The sequence below is a fragment of the Pygoscelis adeliae genome, unplaced genomic scaffold (assembly GCF_000699105.1).
Source record: "Pygoscelis adeliae isolate BGI_AS28 unplaced genomic scaffold, ASM69910v1 Scaffold452, whole genome shotgun sequence".
Lineage (NCBI taxonomy): Eukaryota > Metazoa > Chordata > Aves > Sphenisciformes > Spheniscidae > Pygoscelis > Pygoscelis adeliae.
The window spans coordinates 184,123-207,255 of NW_008824291.1; the positions used below are offsets into that span (position 1 = coordinate 184,123).

Below are 23,133 nucleotides of genomic sequence, written 5' to 3' on the forward strand. Positions count from 1 at the left end.
CATGTAGATGCAGCAATTAGGGACATGGTTTAGTGGGCATGCTGGTGTTGGGTCGACGGTTGGACTCGATGATCTTAGAGGTCTTTTCCAACCTTAATGATTCTATTCTAGCCAGAGGCTTGGATCCAGTATACTGTGAAAGGCAGCTAAATCAGCAGTGTGCCCTTGCAACAGTGGAGGGTGTTAACCAGCGAGTTGAGGGAAGTGATCATTCCCCACTAATCAGTGCTTGTGACATTGCATCTGGAGTACGAGACAGACACTGATAAACTGGAATGAGTGCAGTAGAGGGCCAAGAAGATGAACAGGGGTGTAGAGAATACATTCTACAAAGAGAGGCAGAGAGACCTGGGGTTTTTCATTCTTGAGTACATAAAGCTGAAGGGGATGTTGCTGCTGTCTTCAACTACCTAACAGAATGGTACGGAGAAAACAGAGGCCAGGCTCTTCTCAAAGATACACAGGGGTATAGGAAGAGAGGCAAGGGATCCAAGTTGGAACAAGGAAAATTCTGACTAGATATTAGGAAGAAAAGGTTCACCATAGTAGCAGTTAAACATTGGAAGAGGAGCCCAGAGAGGCTGTGAGATCTCCATCTTTGGCGATACTCAGAACTTGACTAGACAAGGCCCTCAGCAAGCTGGTCTAGGCTGACCCTATGCTTTCAGTGAGATCAAATCACCTCTGCAGGTCCCTTCCAACTTGAATGATCCTGTGATGCCACATCTTGACAAGGACATAGTGGGGTTAGAGAAGGTCCATAGAAAGGCAACTAAAATAATGAGGGGATGGAGCAGCACCTTGCAAGGAGAAATGAAGACCACAAGTCGGGTTTGGAGAGAAAGTTGAGGAAGAAGAATGAATGAAGTTTACAACACTGAAGGTGCTGAATAAGCTGAATACAGGACTTCTGTTTACCAAACTGGCAATATAAGAATGGAGGAGCACTCAATGTAACCAGTGGGACATTGGTTTAGAGCAGATCTGAGTGCTTTTTCAGGTGACAGGTAATGATGTTCTGGGACTTGCAGCCATGGGTGTTAGAGGAGACAGATTCAGCATGTCCAAGGGACAAGAGACATATGGATGCAGAAAGGGCTGGGCAGGGATGTCCTCATTAACATCCCTAATCCAACGAGTGTGGATGTGCAGGACAGGAAAGGGAATGAGCTGCAGCAAGTGGCTGGCTTGTGTGCTGTCTCTAAATAGCATCAGCTAATGCCACCGCTAGAAAGAGAATGTCGGGTTGAAGGACACTGGCCTGAATGCGAAAGAGCACTTCTATTTTTCCTTGCAGTTACACATTTATCCCACTAACACTTTCTGAGTAATGACTGGTTTTCTGAAATGCCTGCATCTTTCCAGGATTCATTAAAAGCTAACATAAGCCCAGCAATTTCAAAAGCTAAGTCTCCCCAAACAGTTCAGCATGAATTATACAGGTTTGCAGGCTTTTACATGCCATCTAGATTTCTACAACAGCAGCAGTATGTCTAGCATAAGCTAACTCTTTACATATGCACACATCCCTCCCCCATCCCATTTTTTTTTTAAATCTATACTGTACTTCTCAGACTCTTGCATCAAAATCCTTCATCTTAACCCCAATAATTAAACAGCTCAGGAATGTCCACTGCTAGGCTGCTCACACAGGACTCTACCTTTGAAATGAAGACACCTGGTTCATGAATCCCAAATGGATGGCTTGAATGGTCACTGCCTCCTACAATGCTGAGTCCCAGGGGACCACCTGCTTTTACAAGGTGAATTTCCTTGAGGGAACAAGAAGCAGAGTCAAAGGGAATAAGGGATACCACATAAGGACCACAGACACTGAAAAACATGGAGTCAGGGATATTTTGCATGAGTGAGCACAAGGTAAGCACCCACAGGACAAGGGGGTTCCCCATTACTTCTCAACGCCCTAATAACAGAGTGGGCCAGCCCTCATCAGACTACCAATTTTTCAAATGAAAAGTACCCAAGATTACACTATCCCATATTCCAACAGACAGACTCACCTCAATGGGATATTGATCCTCCAGGCCTTTAGACAGATGGTTCCTTTGCAGCGAAGGCGCCTCCTCCGGTGGGCTCTCCCCATGGCTGGGAGGCGGTGGTGGGGAGTGCATGCGCACTCGTGGCACGCCTGGTGAGTCTCCCTCGCTGAGCTGCTCTGCACCCTCTCTCTCTACCAGCAGCACGATGGTGGGGGAGGATGCAGTAAGCAGCGCTACTGCCTGATCATGCCTGGCTTCTGTCATGTCTACCCCATTGATCTAGAACAACCCGCAAACTCAGTGTCAGACCATCACCTGAGTACACCCTGTCATTTTAAGCACTTAGCCAAGCACCCTAAGGGACCCCATTCTGCTGGAACATTGCCCCTTCTCAAAAGCCTGTTCCCCAAAGCACTTTGTAACTTACCCCACTCCTTCCTATCTGGCAAAGGGACACAGACACCTGCTCATTCCCACCTGACCACAATCCTCTTTCTAGACAGCTTACCAGCCCCCTTCCTATCTTCCCTGTACACACTCCAGCATCACTGATGCTCCAGGGGACCATGAAGACCAAGTATGATGCTCCACCTCCTGGAGCACTACAAACCTAGCTATTGCCTGGACTATGCCGTGGCTCACTCATAACCAGGAGACTACCCATTACTCCTTCTTGGCTTTACATTCCAGCTTTCCTACTGGGTCACGACAAAAGAAGCCCAAGAGGTTGCTTTAAAGGAATGGACCCAAAGATCTCGATATGGGAAGAAGACAAAACAGTGATTCCCAGAAGTGATGCCACAGCACACTAGTGTGCCACAGTATCAGCTGCCTTTGCACTAGGCCATTTGCCTTTATCAATCACTCTCAAAGCCCAGACACAGTCACTGAAGAGCACGATCTGATGTGTGACAGGACTTGTCACTGGCCACTGGGCTGCTGTCCGCCCGTGCTGGGCAAGGTCATGGCAGTCTGGGGAAGATGTCAGTTTTAAGCCACAAAAAGTATACCCCAGGTATAAAAAGACTTGGAAGCACTGAGAAAGAGACTCTGCTAGTCCACAGTGACTGACTGGCTGACACAAAAGGAAAACTAGAATTCTTTTGGACAAGAAAATATTATGCAATATGCTATGCCAAATAATTTCAAGAATACAACTACAGTCGTCTTGTGATATCCGTGAAAGATATAATGCTTCAGACAAAGAGGTACTTCCAGTACGTACAAGGAAGCAGCAATGTAATTCATACAAAGCATTGAAGAGAATTCATCTGAAAAACTATATACTATTCTCATCCTTCACACAGAAAAAAATTATCTAACATAAGTTAACAGGATGTGCAGAGAAAAATTGCTACGAAAGGCAGGGGAACAGAGAGCCTTACCTACAAAATTAAGATTTAAAACAGCTTGCCTAGAAACTCAAAGGACCAGAAAGGATGCAACTGTTCTCCATAAATGTATGACGGACAGAATACTGAGAGGAGAGCTAAGCTAGAAGAACACTGCCAAAAGGATGCAACTCATCATGAAAAAGTTGAATTAAAAGGTTTCTAGTCCTTAGGTTCTGGAAAAGCTTTCCAGAATGAACAATGAGGACACGAAAATAACAGCTGTTAAGATGGAGTCTGATCAGCTTACGAAATAATAACAACGTGACTTTGTAACAGCCACAGCAACTGGATGTTGTAGCCCGATACCTCATTGTCTGATTCCTAGAAATATTATAGTTACTCCCCAGCTCCTTCCAAGAAAGCAGTTTCTGGACAAAGCTGACTGCACACAGTCTGAAAGGCTTTGTCCAGAACCTCCATAAACACCACCACCACCACCCTCACCCGACCTGCCCCATCCCATCCACAGTCAAGCGTGCTACTCCCCTTACGACATGGAAGAAGATAGGCAAGACAGCCCTGTGCTGTGTTGGACAAAAACAGGCAACGCTCAGCCCCACAGCATCTCCTCTACTCAGAGGATCATCTGCAAAGGGATACCTTTGGCACCAACCATAGAGGACAAACAGAAGGATGTGAAGGCATGCCAGCCTGCACATGCATTCAGGAAGAGGAAGAATGTAAAGGTACCTGGGTAATGGCTGCTGAGCATAAGAGACAAAGGCAATAAGCAGGAAAGATAATGAATTAAACACACAGGTGCACAAACCTTAATGAAATGCAGATAACAGAGACTGCAGACATGCAGACACTCATGGATGGATCATTAAAGGAATCACTCAAATGGTAACATTGAAAAAGTGCGACCAAAAGCTTGGTAATCAATATGCAGAGGAAATCAAGATTATCATGGGTTATCAGAACAACTCTCACAGGAAAGAGTAAACTTGCTATAGGAAGTTTTAAGGGGGACTGTGGGAATGTGCAAAACTTATTTGGGATGTTTAGCAGAAGGATCACAGGTGGGAAAGGGGAGTGGCCAAGGAGGAGAGGGGAGGAACAAGCATGGGAAAATGGAGAGGGTGGAGAATAAAAGAGGCTGATCACATGCAAGCAGGCTGCTGGTCAGTATGCTTGCCTGGCCAAGCCCTGTCCCTGATCGCCATAGTCTGCTCTATCTTTTTATCAAACTCTGTTTGCATTTACTGTGCGAGTTTGCTCTCTACTCTGGGTCTGCGCGTAAGATCTACTAGTAAAATTCAAGTTGGACTAGCCAGCAAGTAGGAATCCAAAATGTGGAAAGACCGAACAGCTGGCCCAGAAACTGGATAAAAGGCTCAGGGTCTGACCAAAGAGCCTTGAAGAACTTGGCGCTTGGGCCAGAGACTGAAGAGACCTGCAAACATAAATATTTATGTGAGCTGAGTGAGGGAGTATATATGCATGTTCCACGAGCAAACCTTAAACCTGATTAGCCAGAGGGTAGGAACAGGGTTAAGTTGTCTGTGATGTTCATGTCCTATGAGGACTGTTTGTGTTTATGCGTGCACCTGTAAAGATACTGCCCCCCTTTTTGTCTGTGTAAATCTGTGGCCAGCCATGCTTGCAGTGTATTTCATCTTTGGAATCTGCACTTAGCCTTCCTGATGGCTGGACCTGGGAATGGGGTAAAGCGGCAGCCTTGTGTCCAGTGGACTGGGAAGGGAGGATCCCCTTGAGTCCTCCCGTCTGCCAGATATACCAATTTTTAACAAAGATGACATGCAGAAGAGACTTGGCCCTTAGGTTCTTATCACCAGATCAAGGCCCAACATACTCCACAGACAGACCTGCTGTAGCAGCATGCACTCTGGACTTCACACATTCCCCTCTGTTATTTTTCTGCTACTGACAAGAAGATGAGAATGGTCAGACTTGGTCAGATCAAAAGTACACAGTGGTACTCCCCCAGACTACTGAACAGGAACACAGGAACACCCTGAGCCAGAGGTATATCATATATAACAGCCCTTGATAGCATTTTACTCATTAACGTCTCCATTACCTGGCAATCATGATGCCTTCCCAGCTTTTGGACAGGTAGTTTTCAGTGGCCTTTATTGCTGTCTCTGCTTAGCAAGAGAACAAGGCCAACCAGTGCAGTTCAGCTATCTAAGTGCCCAGAGGAAGGAAAAGAGTGTCATCTGTCCTTTCCCAGCTCCACACGTTTTTCTGTGTGCCAGGGAGTTATATTATTCTGGCAAATTTCTTGGCGATCAGACTGCTCTCATTAGGACCCCCATGTGTCACCTGGTGCTACTACTGTCCTAAATCTCCCCCAGAATCAGTTTTCTTCAGTCTACTCCCAGTCCTATCCCAAAAAACTAGCTGACCTTAGCCACTGCTCCCAATCTGTGACAGTTGGACTCGATGATCTTGGAGGTCTCTTCCAACCTTAATGATTCTATGATTCTATGATTCTAATCCTGCACCCTCCCTGCTAGATTCCCATCCCATGATTCAAACTCTCCAACATTCCCCCCTTGCAGGTCCCTGCCCCATGTCTTCCACTACCAAAATGACTCTCAAGATACCTGTGATGACTGTCAAGACATACTAGAATATGGGGAAAGCTGGACAGTTAGTAATCAATAACTGGTGAGTTTTGTGGGGCGTTAACTTTGAAGAGAGATCTAGGCTGGGTTCTTCAATCCATGTACTCAAAGCTCCCTTAAGAAAGTAAAAGGAGCTATCCCAGTCCTTCCCCTGCAGAGAGAAGTCCAGGATGATTTAGAGCACAGGTGAAGAGTATGAAGCTGTGCTGTATTTATGTTCCTAAGAAAACAAAAATTCTTCGGCAAAGTGAGAACTGAGGCATGACTAGGAGACTATGGCTTTGGAAATGGGCCTCTGCCTGCTGGACCTGTGAAACCACCTGTATCCTAACGAGGGCCCTCCTGCTTTCCCCGTGCAGATACAGGGGAATACATGCAACCTGCACTGCACATCCCAGGAATCATCACATCCTAAAAAGCCTTCCAATAAAAATGGGCAACCACTGCTTCAAAAGAGTTGTGGTAAACAAGAAATTTACACAATGCTATGTGGGCACTGCTTTGAAGTGAACAGACACTCTCTCAACATCCAGTATCACTGAGCCAGGGCAGCCCCACAGCTCTAACCTAGCACCAGATTTCGCCAGAGACCGAGCGAAACTCACACAGCTGCTCATGCATCTCTTACAGCAAGCAGATATTCTCAAGGACAAATATCACCAAGAAGATATGAGAGGCCTCAGGATGTAACACTACCACTACGTGGATATCATACTTAGCAGTGAACCCCACAAGCAGGAAAGGCAGAATGGCAACTGCTGCCTGGAGGCATGGCTGCTGGAGAAGCAACAGTCAGAGACTTGCTGGAAGGCACAGAAGTTATGTGAATAGTCCAGACTAGGTAAGTGGTCTCCTAGAAGATAATAATCTGTTCCCGCTTTCATCATAACTGAGCACAAGACTTGAGCTGCAGCTGATGCTCAGCACCAAACCTTTTATGACTACACACACTTCAGCACAGGTAACGTCCTTGAAAGCAGAGGACCATGCTCTCAAGCATGGACCTATTTCCTACCTATGCAATAACACCGCACTCATCATTGCAGTGGGGTGTGTCAGAGGACTAATGACAGCAAGGCCTTCATCCACATTAAAATCTAACAAAAGCCCTGAGTTCTGTAAGCCCTGAGCTTATTGCAGTCTGAAGACACTGCAAGCTATAACTAGGGAATTAGATCTGCTTTTCCTATGAAGCTGCCCAGAGATATAAATAGAGCTGCTAATATGGGGTGGAGACAGATTCAAGTTTTGACTCTATTCTGAGATCTTGTGTTTCCTTCTTGCCACAGGTAGAGGAAATCAACACCACATGATAGGCTGTGTGCCTGCAATTACGCCTCTCAGTCATGCCTCTGTACCAGTGGAGCATCAAAAGATGAGCAAAACCAAAATAATTTAGGCTATCTGGCAACAATCAGGGTCAGGGCTTGATTTTGGGAGGAGGGGGGAGCACTAGCAAGGAGGGAGAGATGCTGTACCAGTTCAAGTCTCCTGCCAAGATACAAATGTCAGACCTAGGCCAGAGCTCCACTAAAATTTTGTGCCAGAGCAAATACAACACAGCCCCCAGCCTAGGGATAGAGCAGACAGAAGCCAGCACTGACAAGGCTGTATCAGTGTTTACTCACGCCAGCTATGTGGTAACACGTGCTCTTACCACAACAGCTGGATCAGAAACCCACCACCAGCACCAGGATGCAGGAGCTTTCACTCGGAGGCAGCATGCGAGCTTGGGAAGAGGGTCAGGAGACTCAGCAGACTCTCCCCGCAGGAGGGGGAGCAAGTGACACATTAGGCAGAGACTTGAGGTTAGAGGCAGCAGTGAGATCCATACTACTGGCACAAACAGGAAGGGAAACTGGGGCTGGAGTTTCAAATTAAAGCAGGGGGAAGCACTGTGGTATGCCCTGCCCAGCTCCACACCACCCTCAGGCAGCCTCCCTCCACTTCAGCCTATGCTGACTCCTGCCACCCTGCTCTCCACAGGGAGCCGGTCAGCTGTGCCCTAAAGGGCTTCCCTCCCCACACACTGTGCTGCGGCAGAGCCCTCCAAGGCTGTCCTACAAGGCCCTGGAGGGATACCAGGCTAGGGCAGTGCTGTCGTATCATCTCTCTCCAGTACAGCCCAGACCGCCACACGCCATTCCTGTGGGGAAGTGCTCACATGCAGCGCTTGGGGAAAGGGGAGGCATTAACTGCACCCACCACCAGCCACAGGCAGGGGTAGAACCACCAAGACTAAATGCTCTCCCAGAAGGCTCAGGAGCTGAAAAAAGGACCCCCAAAATCCAGCTTCAATGACAGAAAAACAGCCCCTGTATGAGGAAGGGCAGAGAGCTGAGTCAGACCCCTTCCCTGCACACCCATACTTACCGAGATGACCCGATCTCCTACGTGCAGGATCCCGTCCCGATGGGCTGCACCACCCTCTGCAATCCGTGAGATAAAGATCCCCTGAAATACAGTCAGAAAGGTCAGAGCAGCCTGTGCTTCCCCTCACCAGGGCTTGGCTTTCCAGAATTGTTCCTGGACACCAGGCAGGTCTCAGCCCTTTCTCCTTTGCAGACCCCTCCCCTGCCCTGGCACTTCCCATTTGTACCTCACTCCACACAAACCCTCTTCTGCTTTTAGAGCCACCTGCAAAACCTCCAGCTGCAGCAAAGCCTTCATGTGGCCGAGAGCCCAGAACATATGTCAAGAGGACAGCAGCAAGATTAAATGTCACTGGCAGGGATTGTGAGCCCCAGCCCCACCTCCTTCTGAACTTCTCTCCTTCCCCAACTTAAGAGTAGATTCTGGCTCTCAGAGCCCACCTGGTCCACCAGCCCAGGGTGATGCTGCACTGCTGCATGCCCATGAGTGAGGAAGACCTTGCGCTGCTCCCACAAGTCATGCCGAGACTCGGGGATCAAGCACCTTCCTTCCCAGGGAATCATTACTGACCGTGTCACCAGCCCGGTAGGGTGTGGAGCCTTTGCCACCAGCAATGCTGAAGCCCAGGCCCTTCTCATTGCGCATAAGGCAGGTGGAATATCTCTCTGTGGGAGGTGCCCCCTCAGGTCGCTCTGGGAAGCGTAGACCACCTCGCCTCTCACGAGGGCTGTAGTCATCCTCAGGGCGCAGCGGTGTGACAGTGATGGCATTCTCTGGCTCCACCATCCGCTCCCGCAGAACTGTCATGGAGACGGAGCTTCCTGATCCACGCAGAGCTTCCACCGCCACGTGATGCTCAGCGCAGTGCAGGGACACGCCATTCACCTGGGGACAGACAGAGCCAGGCACAACCCTTACCTCCGTGGCGAGTTCTTCCAACAGCTGCACAGACAGCTCCAGCCTTAGCAACTGCTGCCCAACGGAAGCAAAGCTCATCCCCTGCAGAGCTGGGTTGACACCTTGTTTCCACAGGGGTACCCAGACCTCACCTGCTGCCTGCAAGGGAGCTTCCCTGCACTCGCACAGCACAGGAGGCTCCCACAACGTGTGCTGCCTGTCCCAGACCAGGGCAGCCCCTGCCAAGCACAGGCCCTTTCAGAGGAATTCTCCCCCCACAGGGAGCTCCAACTTCCCTATCACCTGTATCACCCCTGCAAGCAACAAATTCCCAGACAGATGACCACTCACCCAGAACTATCTCCCCTAACAAATCCCAGTACAACTCAGGTCAACACAACTTCTTGTTCACCTTCAGGAAGGACATCTACCTCCTCATACCCTGAAACACCCGTTTTGTTCCCCCCCATGCAGAACTAGTAAAGTACTTGCAGGAAGGACACCGGGTTCTGCAGCTCTCAGGGAAGGAACCTGATTCCTTCCACCCTTACTTCCTTGATTTCAGAAAAAAAGTTCTACCACATGAGAAGACTGAGGAAATGCAAAGTGGGGGCCCATGAAGCTGAAGAGTCTTCTTTTCAGAGCAGCTACCTCATTTCATATTAACACACACTTACAGGAAAGATTGTCTGGCGCTCAGCCTGCAAACTAGGTGTTCAAATCCATTTCCTCCACTTCATGGCATTTAGGGTTTCTTCCCATCATGGCCTTCATTACTGAGCAACGCTCTGTATCCCTACTCCAGGGGTAAAGAGGTATTCCTTACAATTCATAGCCAATGAGAACAGAACCCAAGTCTGATGTGCCTCACCCACATCTTACTTGTGGACATAACACAGTCTTTTAGAAGGAATACGACAGATCTCTGAGTTATGTTGTAAGGGTACATCCGCTTTTACAGAAGGCATAGATGAATGGGCATCAAGGAAGTGAATCAGAAGTGAAAAAAAATAGTCTTTTCCCAAAGCTGTAACTGAAGAGGGATCTACTTTATATGAAATAGTAGGGTGCCATGAATTTAACTGTTGGGAAAGGGAATAATCATTCATCTCTCAAAATCTTCAAGATCTGACTCCCTTTTGGAAGAAATTCTGCAGCAAAATGCCGTATGATGCATGCAGCACAAGGATGCTCGGTGACACTTAAGGCCCTAAAACATACAAAAGACCAGGCTAGATCAAGTGCGTGTTCCTTTTTGGACTTAACTTCATGGAATTATCAAGACTATGATAAATACAGAAGTGAACAAGGTAACTTCTGAAACTCCAGAATCAAATTTTTCTCATGAAGCAATACAAAAACTTCTACTTACAGAACCACATAGCACTTTATTTGACTTCTACCATGGTCAAAGCCAGGTAAGTGGTGAGAAAGACTGGAACATCTACTCAGGCAAATGGCCAGGTCTCCACTGCTAATATGCAGGCTGCAGTGAGTAGGAGTACATGAGATACCTAGAGACACCACACCAGATCGCACAAACACAGGCCACTTATTCCTCTGATCTCTGTCCAGCACTGTAGTGACAACTATTCCCTCTATAATGCAATCAATCCTTCCTCAAGTGCATCTCAATCCTGTATGATTAATCATGTTTTTAAATAATTTGAAGACAGGCAAGTACAGTATATGGCTGGCTCCCTGGTTAAGAAGTTATCTTACAAGGTCCACTTTTGCCCCATACAGGAAAGCAGATGTGTAGAGGCCAGCTGGTCAGCCTGTTGGGGACGTGGGCACACACTGCTGAGTGTTTCTTCCCACCTGAGTTACACAACAGTTCAGAGTCGGGGGAGAATGAACGCAGGAGCAATTTCTGTCCTTATAAAGCAGCAAAAGATTAACAGTAATGTTAATTAAACAGCTAACTCTTTGAGCCAGGGGAATTTTGTTTTGCTCTTGCACAGCTCCTGATGCTTAATTTGGCCTACAAACTAGCGCGATGCAAACAAATACCAAACCATACTTCTCCCTCCACTTTCAAGTCATTAGAAGCATTTACTTCTTCACAGTAGCTAGGTTCTTACCTCCAGAAGCTTGTCCCCAACACGAACCCCTGCACGAGCTGCAGGACCCTCTTCTGACACACGGGAAATAAAGATGCCCTGGAAACAAAACTACTTGTTAGAAGAGGTGGTGCCCATTCCTCAACCCTCTAAAGTGTAGAGAGACCACTCCACCCCGTTCAACTTAAGGGAAAGGGGAAATCCCTCGCCAATCCCGTACCCTGGATGTGGGGACAGGACAGCTACATCACCCCATTCAGGAGTTGGTAGAAAGGGGAAAGAAATTCCACTGCAGGGCTACCCCACAGGTGACAAAAGGAATGACACTTTAATCCTTTTCCAGTGGGACAAGAACGTGATGCAGCTGATGCCACCACATGTATGGAAGACAAACCCACACTCCTTGCCTTGTGAGTCCTATACATCAGGACACAGATGGGAAAGAAACAGCTGTTCTCATTGCTGCTCTCTGCGGTCAGTAGCAGGAAGGTACAAGTTGTGCTCCAGAGGCAAGAGCCTGCTCAGCCCTGCCACCTTGCTCTGAAAGCCCAGCCCAGCCACAAAGCTGATACATACGGACATCCAACCTCCAGCTACAGAGAACTAGTCCCTGAAAGCAGGTGCTTCAGTAATTATACAGACCAGGGTCTTACCTCATCATCACCCTTATAGGGGGTGGAGCCCTTGCCCCCTGCGATGCTGATGCCCAGCCCCCCTGTCTGCCGCACGATAGTCAGTGTCAACTGGAAGCAGAATGGACACAGGTTACAGGTCAGTGCAGACCAGGAGAATGCCCAAAACATCTTGAAGAGCAAGGGATGACTACTTAAAGAATAAGCACAAGAGCATAAACTTCATCTGCATGCATCTGCTCACATATTTGTGTAAGCTGTGATATCCATGCCTCAAATGCACCAAAGTCACAATACATTTAAACAAACAAATCCTTTTTCGCAGTTGAGTCCTGAACCATATCTCAAGATCAAGAGTCAGTTTGCCTGTAATGAACACATCAGAATGAGATGTCCACCACAAAGTAAACTGAGCAGCACTGGGATGGGCCTGGATAAAGAAACAGGGATAGTGTTCACATCACAGCCCAGCTCTACCACATGGCTCCCTTTGGGGTGTAATTCCATACAACTACTGGGAGACTAAGGGTCACCCCAACATAGCGTGCAATTACAAGAATGGCACCTCTTCCAGAATACCCTGGACAGATACTTGGCTTTGCTCTATTGATGGAAATCAATGCGTGATTCCAGAAAAGCCATCTGCTTTGTCCAGCTGGCTCCTTCCTCTTCTCTCCTCTGCACAGGCAGGCTCAGGATTGTAGCTGTGCAATCCAGAAGTCTCTTCTCCTTCCTATCTCCCACCTCTACATACCAAATTATGCCCACTTCCAATAGCAAAACTTTTGGTCAAACTTGAACTGAAATTGCTTATATTCAGGACACCAGCATAAACTGTTCACATTGCCCCAGTCATGAGAAGGAAGACAGGGAGCATGTGGTAGGATACAGGGAAAGGAATGGATAGGACTCTCTCAGGGATCTGTCAGGGCCAAGGAGCTGGTGAGGTTAAGTGACAGAAATGTACATAGACTCCTGGAGAGAACCAAATTTGCTGTCCTCCAGATGTCACTTCTCTGGAAACAAAGTCCAGAATGGAGAGCGGCTGCTGCAGAGGTGTCTAGCTTCAACATCAGGTCCACCTGGCCTAGGTCAGGCCACAGTGTGGGCAGCAAAAGAAGCAGGAGACTTGCTTTCCTTAACCCCTCCCTTCAAATCCTTCTTCACTTTCTACAATGACAGAAGCAACAGCCTGTGGGGCTTCACATTCTGTTAAGTTTCAAACAAAAACAAAACCGAAAAAACACCACAGGAAATGCAGAACTAAAATGAGGTTCCTTGTCATTTCCTTTGGTGCCCAGACAACAGTGTAGCAGAAAGCTGCTGGGATCTTCACAAGGAAATACCTGATTCTAGACAAACCACAAGTACATCGTCTCTGGTGCAAGACCTAGAGATTGAGTAAATTCAAGTATTGAACGACAAGGATTATTCAGGTAAGACAGAGAAATGTGGCTGTCATGAGATAGCATTGCATGTCATTGATAGCACACTTTAAAACCAGTTATAGATTAGACTAACGCTTCTTGCGTGAAGAAGTCTATTAGGACCTAATGAAAAATACCACTTTTTTTCTTCCAGTCTCACTGGATTTTAGTAATGCTCTAAAGACTTATATCTATATTCAACACAAAAACTCCCAAAGACGATGGAAAACTAGGTCTCCAGACAAGGACTAGGGAGTGTTTTAATAACAGGATCCAGGTATTTCCAAGTAAGATAGCTGATGGTTTTGCTCAGTGCCTGAATCAATAGGACAGGATTGCTATTTTTGGCAATAAACGAGGACTATGCAAATGTCACTGGTTACAGAAAGTCACTTTCAGTTGCACAGTAAGTTGATTGTGTAAACTAACTGAAAGATAAACAACAAAACCCATGGATTTCACAAATTCATAGAAACCAGACTGAAAATATGGGGAAATTTGCCAGAAAAGTCAACTGGACTGAAGGTTAAGAACCTTATGTCTATCAACATAAAAGCAAAACACCAAGAAGGAACCAGACCTAGTTAAACTTAAAGACACTGCTAGAACAGCAGCAAATGGGCTTGAATTGGACATAAGTATATTTAGGCTGGAAAGAAGATTTCAAACGCTTAAAGCAAATTAGTTCTCCCATAAAAACAGTGTGGTAAGAAACTGAACTGGTGAATGTTTGTTTGAAGTCTATGAAAAGAATAATAGAAATGAATATGAACCTGAGAAAGAAGAAACTGGATCCAGTAGCCTATAATGGCCTTTCAGTTTTATATTCAATATTTCACATTACAGCCCAGACACTGCTTTTCGCACTAAACCAGTAAGTTATTTCTTCCCAAACACACACCTGTCCTAAGGCTACTTCAAAGCTGCCTTGACTTCCATGATGTCTAGACTGATACTCTGGAAACACAGCAAACAGCTGCGCTAACAGCAGGGACAGCACAGCTTCCACCACCTGCTATCACTCTTACCAGTGACCTTCCTGGGTACTTTTCTCTTCTTGCATTTTTTCCCCCTAGAACCAGGGATCCAGCCCAGCAATAGCTCATCTCAGATGTAACAACTGATCTGTGATACTCCCCACCTAAAAACGTGCTGCTCAACTGATTCTGGCTCCTTCCTTTGCAGAAAGGGCAAACCTTTGTTAAGTGGGCAACATATCCAGAGTTTCTTCCTAGTTCCTCCCAGACAGACAAGCATCCATGCCCTTCACAGAAAAATGCTACTGGGGAAGGAGAAAAGTGGGAAAATTGAAAAAGCTGCCACTTCAGCCTAGAGTTGTCATGTCCCTGAACTCCCACTGGAGACTGGGGGGAAAACCTATTTATCATCGATGGCACCAAAGCACCAAAGCCAAGGAAGCAGTTATATCTCCTCCCCCTCAGTCCCACCTGTGTTTCTGCCAGTATGTCTCCGGGGAACACACTCAAACAAGGACTGATTCGATCTCAACCTATTTTTCATACATTTTTAATATAGCTATCTTTTAACAGATTCACTTGATCCTGCAAGATTTTCCAACTTGCAGCGAGTAAATGTATACTATTCTGGAGAAACTAGAAATGTTGCACACATGGACAGGCTTACTTCTCAGAAGCAGTCAGGGATATCTGAGTATTGCCCAACAGACTTGAAACAGTGTTCAACGCTGTGCTTTGCAACTGCCAGCTAAGGATTTTTGCAACTTGCTCTTGGCAGGAGCACAGCAGACACAGAGGTAGCAAACTAGACATTCACAGGATTCATCTGCCAAAGCATGGAGCTGTTGTACTTCAGAACCTGCTGAAAGACCAAGTTGTTCCTCCAGATATATCCAAGGGAGTGGGGCTTTAAGGGCTTTATTTCCAGAAGGCAGGGAGTTTCTGCAAGCACGGGCATCTTTTTATAACTTGCTATACATCTGGAGGTATGTAAGTGTCTAATCCCTGCATTTACATCACTTGAAACGTTAAATGAGACTGGATTGTCAACAATGACACAGCAAAAGCAAACATGCGATAAATACTTCTGATTTGTATTTGGACAGAAGCATGATGATGTACATGCATCACATGAAGTTGATGAATCACGCTTCACTCCAACAGCAGCTGAAGAATCCACTTAATATCATCAATAAGGAATAACCATTTTAAAAGTCAAAAGGACTGGATAACTTGTACCCAAGAGTCCTAACAACTGACTGAGATCTCTGATATGCTTATAGAGCATTTATAAAATTCTGGAATCTTGATACCCTGAAGTAGCATTTACATTGTGCTGTTAGACTAAGAGATTACACAGGGTGATGCCTGTTAACTATCAGCAAACCCAACAAACACACCTCTATTTCATTCTTTGACAAGACTCCAAACTTGGCTGATAAAGTAATAGTAAAGATTTAATAAGCAGACTTTCGTAAAATATGAAACTTGTTATCACAAAACATTCTTACTGACATCATATGATGCTGGTTTCAGGTGTATATTATACAAGCTAAGAACTAGCAGAGGTCAAGTACTACTCATCAGTGAAGAACCAAGAAGTAGGGTTCTGCCGAGAACTGCATCAGGCCCGATCGTATTCCAAATCACCGAGAGTAAAAACGTTAATAGTTCCATATGAGGGGAGGCTAGGAGCCTTCAAATACGGGAGGGGGATGGATAGACATCTTTTTATCTTTTCATGCCATTAATAACTTTATAGGAAATGATTATTCCATGTTTGTAACAACAAAGGAATTAGGGATATCCAATGAAATTTCAGCAGCAGGCTTAAAAAAATGCTTTTTAATATAAAGCACAAATAAATTACATAATTTATTACCACTAAATCCTGTGGAACTAAAATGTAGAAAAGGCGCTGGAGAGATCAGACAATTTCATAGACAGCAGCTCCACTGTGTCTAGTACAACGGTATGAACAGTCCAGAAATCCTAAACTACAGATTGCAAGGAGCAGGGGAAATACCGTTAAAGGATCACCATGTCTCACTAAGGTCTGTGCTTCTTAATCCCCCTCGCACCCACCATTAGACGTCTTTACACAGACATCACATTCAACTCTGTGTGTCCAGGAACACCTCAACAAAAGAGAGGGTACTTACATAGCACATAAATGTAAGAGACACATAGGAGTTCAGGAGCCAGCAGCACTGACTCACCAGGAAAGATTAGAAGAGCTAAATCTGTCTGGCTTCAGTAAGCAATAACTCGTGAGGATGAGTGACCAAATATCAGTGACCAAATGGAAGGTGGGAGATTACTGCGTGAGCTGTTGAGAACTAAATTAAAACCGAACAACGGAAAAAGGAACATGAAGGAAAGATCCTGCCCTGGCAGAGGAGCAGCCTGCCGGGTATGAGCTGAAGATTTTCTGGCTCTGATGTTATTTTTTCCTCCATTCAGATGGTTTTTTAGTTATCAAGGGAACGGATACTTGCAAGACAGAGATGGTAGGGTACAGATCAGAGGAGTCAAGCACTTTACTGCCTTCTTACTAAACACCTCTAAACCCAGTTTAGTACTCACCAGAGAGCGTGCCAAATAAGAGAAGTTTGCAAGCCCCAGTGACTGACAGCAGCATTAAGAGCAGACAGGACAGGCAACCTGCAATGCTAAATGTTCTGGTGTACTCCTGCAGATCCCCTTCCCCAAAGAGATTCCAAGACAGTGAACAACATTTCATTAAGTGAGGATGAAGAAAGGATGCATTTTTTAAAATATTAAATATGATGACTTTTGAACCATAAATAAAAAAAACTAGGTTCATATAGATGATTAATCTTGATGTGAATATTGATATGAATACATAGCTATCATATAGATATTAAACCTATACCATGATATATATGTATATGAATATTCATATCTATATATGTGTGTCTATATAGAGCTATGATTTCACCTTGATATAAGAAAAAATGTTTACAGTGAGAACAATCATTCACTGGAACAAACTCCCCAGGGACATGGTAGAGTCCCCATCACTGGAGGTTTTCAAGATGCGATTGGTCAGGGTGCTAGATAATCTCATCTAGGCTCCCTTTCCCACAGAAGGTTGGACCTTTCGAGGTCCCTTCCAACCTGGGCTGTTTTATGATTCTATGATTAGTTCTTTCATTAATGAATTCCAGAAATAAGGATTTAAGAAGCTAGTACTTCCTCCTCATCACGATGGGCACCCAGGTTTGCCACAGACATGGAAACACCAACAGCAAAAGACAGGATCCTGAAAGGAACTGGGCTGGCTAAACTATGGAATGCAAAAGGACAGAGTCCCTGTGGAAATGAAAACATTCAACTTCTTAGATAAAGAGAAACAAAATGAGTATTGGACAAAGCTACCGAGCCTTGAACTATTCCCAGAAATGGAAATAGGACAAAAACCTAGACATGGAAGTCCTGTGGATTTGGCTGGAATGAGTGACACTGAAACACATTATATTTCTTCCTCTCTTCAGCAGTAAAGAATTTTTATTCCTATTCTTATTGATTCTTTTTGTGTGGTAAAATCATTGGTACAGGCCATCAAATTCTGACTACAAAATTTCACTTAGAAGCTCCTCTCAGCCCAATAATTTCTTACTGTTCTAAAGGTCCATTTTAGCCCATCATTTAATATACAATTAAAAGACTGAAAGGACTGGAGAATTTACAACTCTCTTCTAAAATCTGTTTCAACTTTGTTCTGCTAAGGGCAGACAGCACAGTAGGAGAGTGTTTGTCCAAGGTGACAGTGAGATAAATGGAAAATTCTTGCACTAAACCTGGCATCACTCATTTTAAAGTGGGATCTTTAAGTACAGAGACATCTTTAAGTACACCAACAGTCTGGAGGACAAAACTCACTGAGGACCTTGACGTTGAATGCAGGAACAAAAGCCAGGTAGCTAAAGAGAATTCCCATCCACGAACAGAAACTACCACATTTGAAGTGGAAGAAAAACTATGGAATTTAGTGAACTAAAGTCTTAATAAACTCTGTCATGTTATCCACAGTCAACAAACCTGAATTCAAGTAGAACAGGTGAACGAAAAGGCAGTGAGAAAGACTGGGAATAGAAATCTATCTTACGAGAGAACATTAGAAGAATTTGGTTTCTTTTATCTAGCCAAATGAAGGCTAGGAGTTGTGACTGATGTCCATACAAATATACCAAGGACAAGCAGACAAAGGGTCAGACAGCAGGAAAGAGATTTTTCAAGATAAAATATAATGAAAACAATTAATTAACAAATGCAAGTTCAGCTTGAAAGTAAATTTTCTAATCATTCAAGAAGTAGAAATATGGAGAAGTTTTTGGTTTCTCCCAGTAGGAGAAACCTGAGTGTGTGCACACTTGTCAAGTAACAGGAGGAAACAATCTATATTTAATAAGAAGTTTGACTGACTTACGAAATAGAGTATAGTATCTGGTTGCTAGTGGTGGTAGGAGACTTGACTTCAGGATTTATTCCAAGTAATCTATGTTATCTTCATCGTAAATTTAGCTTGTTGCTCCTGAACTGAGCATAGTGCTTTTTTAGCTAAAGCGTACCTTCCAGAAATGGCAACCTATCCCAATCTTGCCTCGTTTCAGTTCCCAGATCCAAGCTGGTGATTGTCTTCCACCACAAAGTCTCAAAACTATTCTAGGAGTTATCTTTCTCCTCTATTGACACAGTCAGAAAATACTACTGAGCTTGCAGATAGGGACCAGTTTTTAAAGGCATGCAAATGCTTAAGCCCCATTAATTTCTACAGGAGTTATTTTAATGCCTAAATTTTTTGTATAATCCTCGTCCTAAGCAGCCAGACCAATATCTGCTATATACACTGTGTTTTCCTATTTCAAAAGTGAAAATCAGATTCACAGTGGAGTGTTTTGTTTAAACACAGTATCTTCTCTCTCTCTGTTAAAAACACTCCTCTGTTGCTTTCTGCTCTTTCTATTTGAGAAAGCAAACCAGACGATTGCGCCACACTTAGGAAAAGGAAACTCTGCAGATAGTTCTGCATTTGTGTGAGAAATCATTCCACAGTTTGCTACTTGGTCCTTAAGAAAGCTCCAGATCAGCTACAATTTGCAGTTGACACAGAGTGATATATTATGATGAATAAGCAGCAATCACACAAGTAATTGCTGCTTCTTTGTAGGTGAATCATATTCAAACTGTTCCTTAACAGACCTGAATGCGAAGTTGTACATCTGCAAGAAAAGATTACAATCCCTACCTCCAAACTGTTGGAGGCTCGCAGCATAAGAAAGAATACTAAGGGCCCTTCAACCCAGCAGGAAAAGGTCATAAAAACATTCCTATGGCAATAAATTAAAAGCCAGACAAATTCAAACAGAAAATATGGCATATTTTTCCTTGCTCAATGGGAACTTTAGTCATTTAAAAAATTAAATGAGAGAAAGCAGTGTTGTATCTTTTCATAACTTTGAGAGGACGCTGCTCTGTCAGAAAGTATATTCTAGTCAAGCCAGATGACCAAATACAGGCGACATGATCTTTCTTGCATTATACAAGAGAGGTTTATTAATCTTTTCAGGGTTTAAAATTTACAGGTCACATTGCGGGAAAATAAAATTTGCTACATAAGAATTCTAAGCCTGACAACGTCCTGTTGAGTATGCGGTCTCACCCAGTAAACAATAAAAACAGACCAAGGTGCAGAGGTCCAAGTGTAAAGGCAGAATTGCAGCAGCATCACTGAGATGAACAGGACTGCTCATGATGGCAGGGCACCCCAATGCTATGCACTAAGTGGGCCAACCTTTGCAAAGTTGAACCTCCTTAACACTGGATGCTTCAGGACCAAGCTGTGCTGTCACAGTCTGCCTCTGGCAAACAGTAATTGTGGTGCCAAGCGTGAGGCCTGCATTCAAACACAAACGGTAGTATTTCTGAGCAATTTCCACAGGACAAGACTCCTTTAAGGAGAAAATTTGACTCACTTCTGACTCCAGAGCAACAGGATATGACATATGAGCAGAAGCAGATGACAGGATCTTTTCCATCCTCCAGCGAGGAAGTCAAGGTGCTTTGAACATCTATCAGCCTAGCTTTTTCCTAGGGAGGGAAATTAGCTGCACATCCTTTCTAGATAGCCTTGTGCAGCTGGGAGAAAGCATCATGGGAGAAGCAAAAACCTACAAAGCTCCTCAGTCAGCACAAGTTTTGCCAAGTGCAGAGCCCTTCATGATTCCTATATTTTCAGGTGCTCTGCAGAAGATGGGTTAAGCCTGGGCAAACACAGAAGGATGACATCAGCCATTATTGCAGACAAAGAAGCATCAGTCACTTAAACAGAATTTGGGACCCTCCTTCCACTATTACCTTCAATCTGGACAGCAGCTCTTTCTGGACTATTTCTTAAAAAAATATCTGAAAACAGACTTCAGGCGCAACCTCGTGCCTTCAAATAGCAGCTCAATATGCTTCTTTTCTCCTCCAAAAGCCTCCCTACAACCCAGATACAGCCATTTCTGCAGTGCAGATGGAGACTGAGACAAAACATTAGAAACAGAGTCAGCAGTGGAATCCAGATATCCACTATCAGATATCATGTGCTTTAACAAAATTATTTCTTTCACGGCAGTAGAGTCCCATTGGCACTAACAGCTAAAGGAGCTCTGGAAGTACCAGCTGCATACATAGCACCAGGCTCCTTACACCCTGATGCTGGGGTGCTGACAGAAGTTGGGCAGATGTCTCCAGCTCTACTCTGGCAAGGTTAGTCTTCGGCTCAGGATTATGGTTTAGGCTTAAAGAACACACAATCAGTAGTTTCTTCTCTCTAAGAGCTGTATAAAATTATACAAGGAATGTGATAGCAGCATTATGAACTTAAACTGTGCTGCTCAAGGGGCATCAGGCTCTCCACTTTGCAATGGTCTCGCTCAGTTTCATCAGCCCATTGGTATAGCTATAACAGGTTCTTCTCAAGGACATGAAATCATCCCTGGAAACAGCAGGTAGACGCTGTTTCTGGGATCAGTCACTTTCCAAGCTAATTCTCTACTCAGATGCTAAGTAGTCTTTAAGGCCCTGAATATTTCTCCTGTTGTCCTCCACCTATTCACCAAGAGGCACATGTTTTTCACAGCCGGCGTGCTAGGAAAGCTGGCATGAATGAGGTGTCCCAACAGCACAGTGCCCGAGTTCAGCTCTCACTTACAGCACTCTCAGCCTGAGTCCCAGTTTGCTTTCACTGATGTTTCTGGAGACTGAATCTTCCACATGAGCTGCAGTCCTGGTAGGTGCCCAGCATGATTCCACTAAAATGGCAGAGTATCACTGACTGGAGAGGTCAGCAACTATCCACTGAGCTGAGCACTCCCCCAGAGCTGTAGGACAATCAGCTGCTTCCCAACGCTGGTCTGCTCTGGTCAGCTACCACCACCCATCTGGTGAATCTCTAGTATGCTTGTCCTTGGGAGCTGCACTACCACGTTGCTTTTTACAGTGAGGGAACAGATCTGCACAAAGGAGGCTGCACTGCAGGGACACCAAAGCAAACCTGGGGCCTCTAACTAGCTACCCTCTCCAACCACCACAGAGAAGTTCTAGGCACTTCCATCAGATGCAGATGGAGCATTGGCAGGAGCTAAGGAAGTGGCATTGTTTCTTGATACAAGACTGAGGTTTCCTGGGCCACTGCACCTTGAGGAGCAAGAAAACTCGGCAAATGGAACATGATGCCCAAGAGCTGGAAAGAAGGACCAAGAGCAGAGATTTCCCAAATGAGGGATCAGGAAGCACCTGGCTATACTCAGTTTTGCCTCTGAGTAACAGAAGAGCTACGCAAAAGAGAAACACAAGAAATATTAATACATTTTTCAGTGATCTAGAGATAAGATGCACAAATCTTCAGGACACACTAACAGTGGAGCACATCTGAGCCAGCTCGTGTTTCACCTGAGGTGGAAAGGATTTGTCATCTCCCTCCCAGAAAGTCTTACTCCAAAACCAAGAAAGAAAAGCCTCCATTTTACGCCTGAGGGAGTAGCAAAGAGCCAAGTTCAGAGAGACAACCAGGCCAGCACTCTCATGTAATACATGGGTCTGGTACCATTGTACTGTCCTAAGGGAAGAAACCTTCATGCAAGCTGCTAGTACTGACAACAGTTTCTGCCTCTTGCCAGTGGCAGTAGCACTCTGCTTCCAACAGTTCCTTGGAAACATTGCCTGCAGAGAGCCCACTGACCCAAAGGATCAGGCAAGCCTACTAAAAACTTGGAAACAAATTCAGGAAGTTAATCATAGTCAGAGGATGAGCTAAGGCAGCAAGACACAGGACTTCGGCACAGAACACCATACATGTGCCAGGGGCTTTATGGACCCTCTAGTGCCACCTGCCCCTTTCTGACATCATAAAGTGCTGCATGTGAAGACTTGAGGGGATTCTATAGGGGGGGCTGCATGAGATGCATGAATCATTAGCTCCAGTCCACCTTTCTCACGCAGTGGCACAGTGTCCTGAGTTAGATCCTCATCCCTCTCCCAAAGGGTCATACACAGCACTCAGCAGATTCCTGAGGCCTCTACTTCTTCAGGGTTACCCAGCACTCCCAGAAGTATGCATTTATTTTCTTCCACCTTTTCTTTCTCCTCAGTGCACAGCAAATAGGAACTGAACTTTCCACCTCAGCCCACTTTGTTTTTTTTACATTTCTTCCATCTCACTCCTGATCTGCAGCAGCCATTCTCACCTCAGGTATGGAAAAGTAGG

At 45.1% G+C, this 23,133-nt stretch overlaps 1 protein-coding gene across 1 annotated transcript in view; it reads right to left on the reverse strand.

Moving 5' to 3' along the window:
• SCRIB (scribbled planar cell polarity protein) overlaps positions 1–23,133 on the reverse strand; it is a 96,661-nt gene that overhangs the window by 55,932 nt on the left and 17,596 nt on the right. Inside the window, exons 17-22 of the mRNA XM_009318786.1 lie at positions 11,975–12,064; positions 11,343–11,420; positions 8,932–9,246; positions 8,362–8,442; positions 2,022–2,279; positions 1,662–1,772 (exon numbers count right to left, since the gene is read on the reverse strand). Coding sequence (XP_009317061.1) covers positions 1,662–1,772; positions 2,022–2,279; positions 8,362–8,442; positions 8,932–9,246; positions 11,343–11,420; positions 11,975–12,064 — 933 coding nt within the window. The remainder of the gene's footprint in view (positions 1–1,661; positions 1,773–2,021; positions 2,280–8,361; positions 8,443–8,931; positions 9,247–11,342; positions 11,421–11,974; positions 12,065–23,133) is intronic.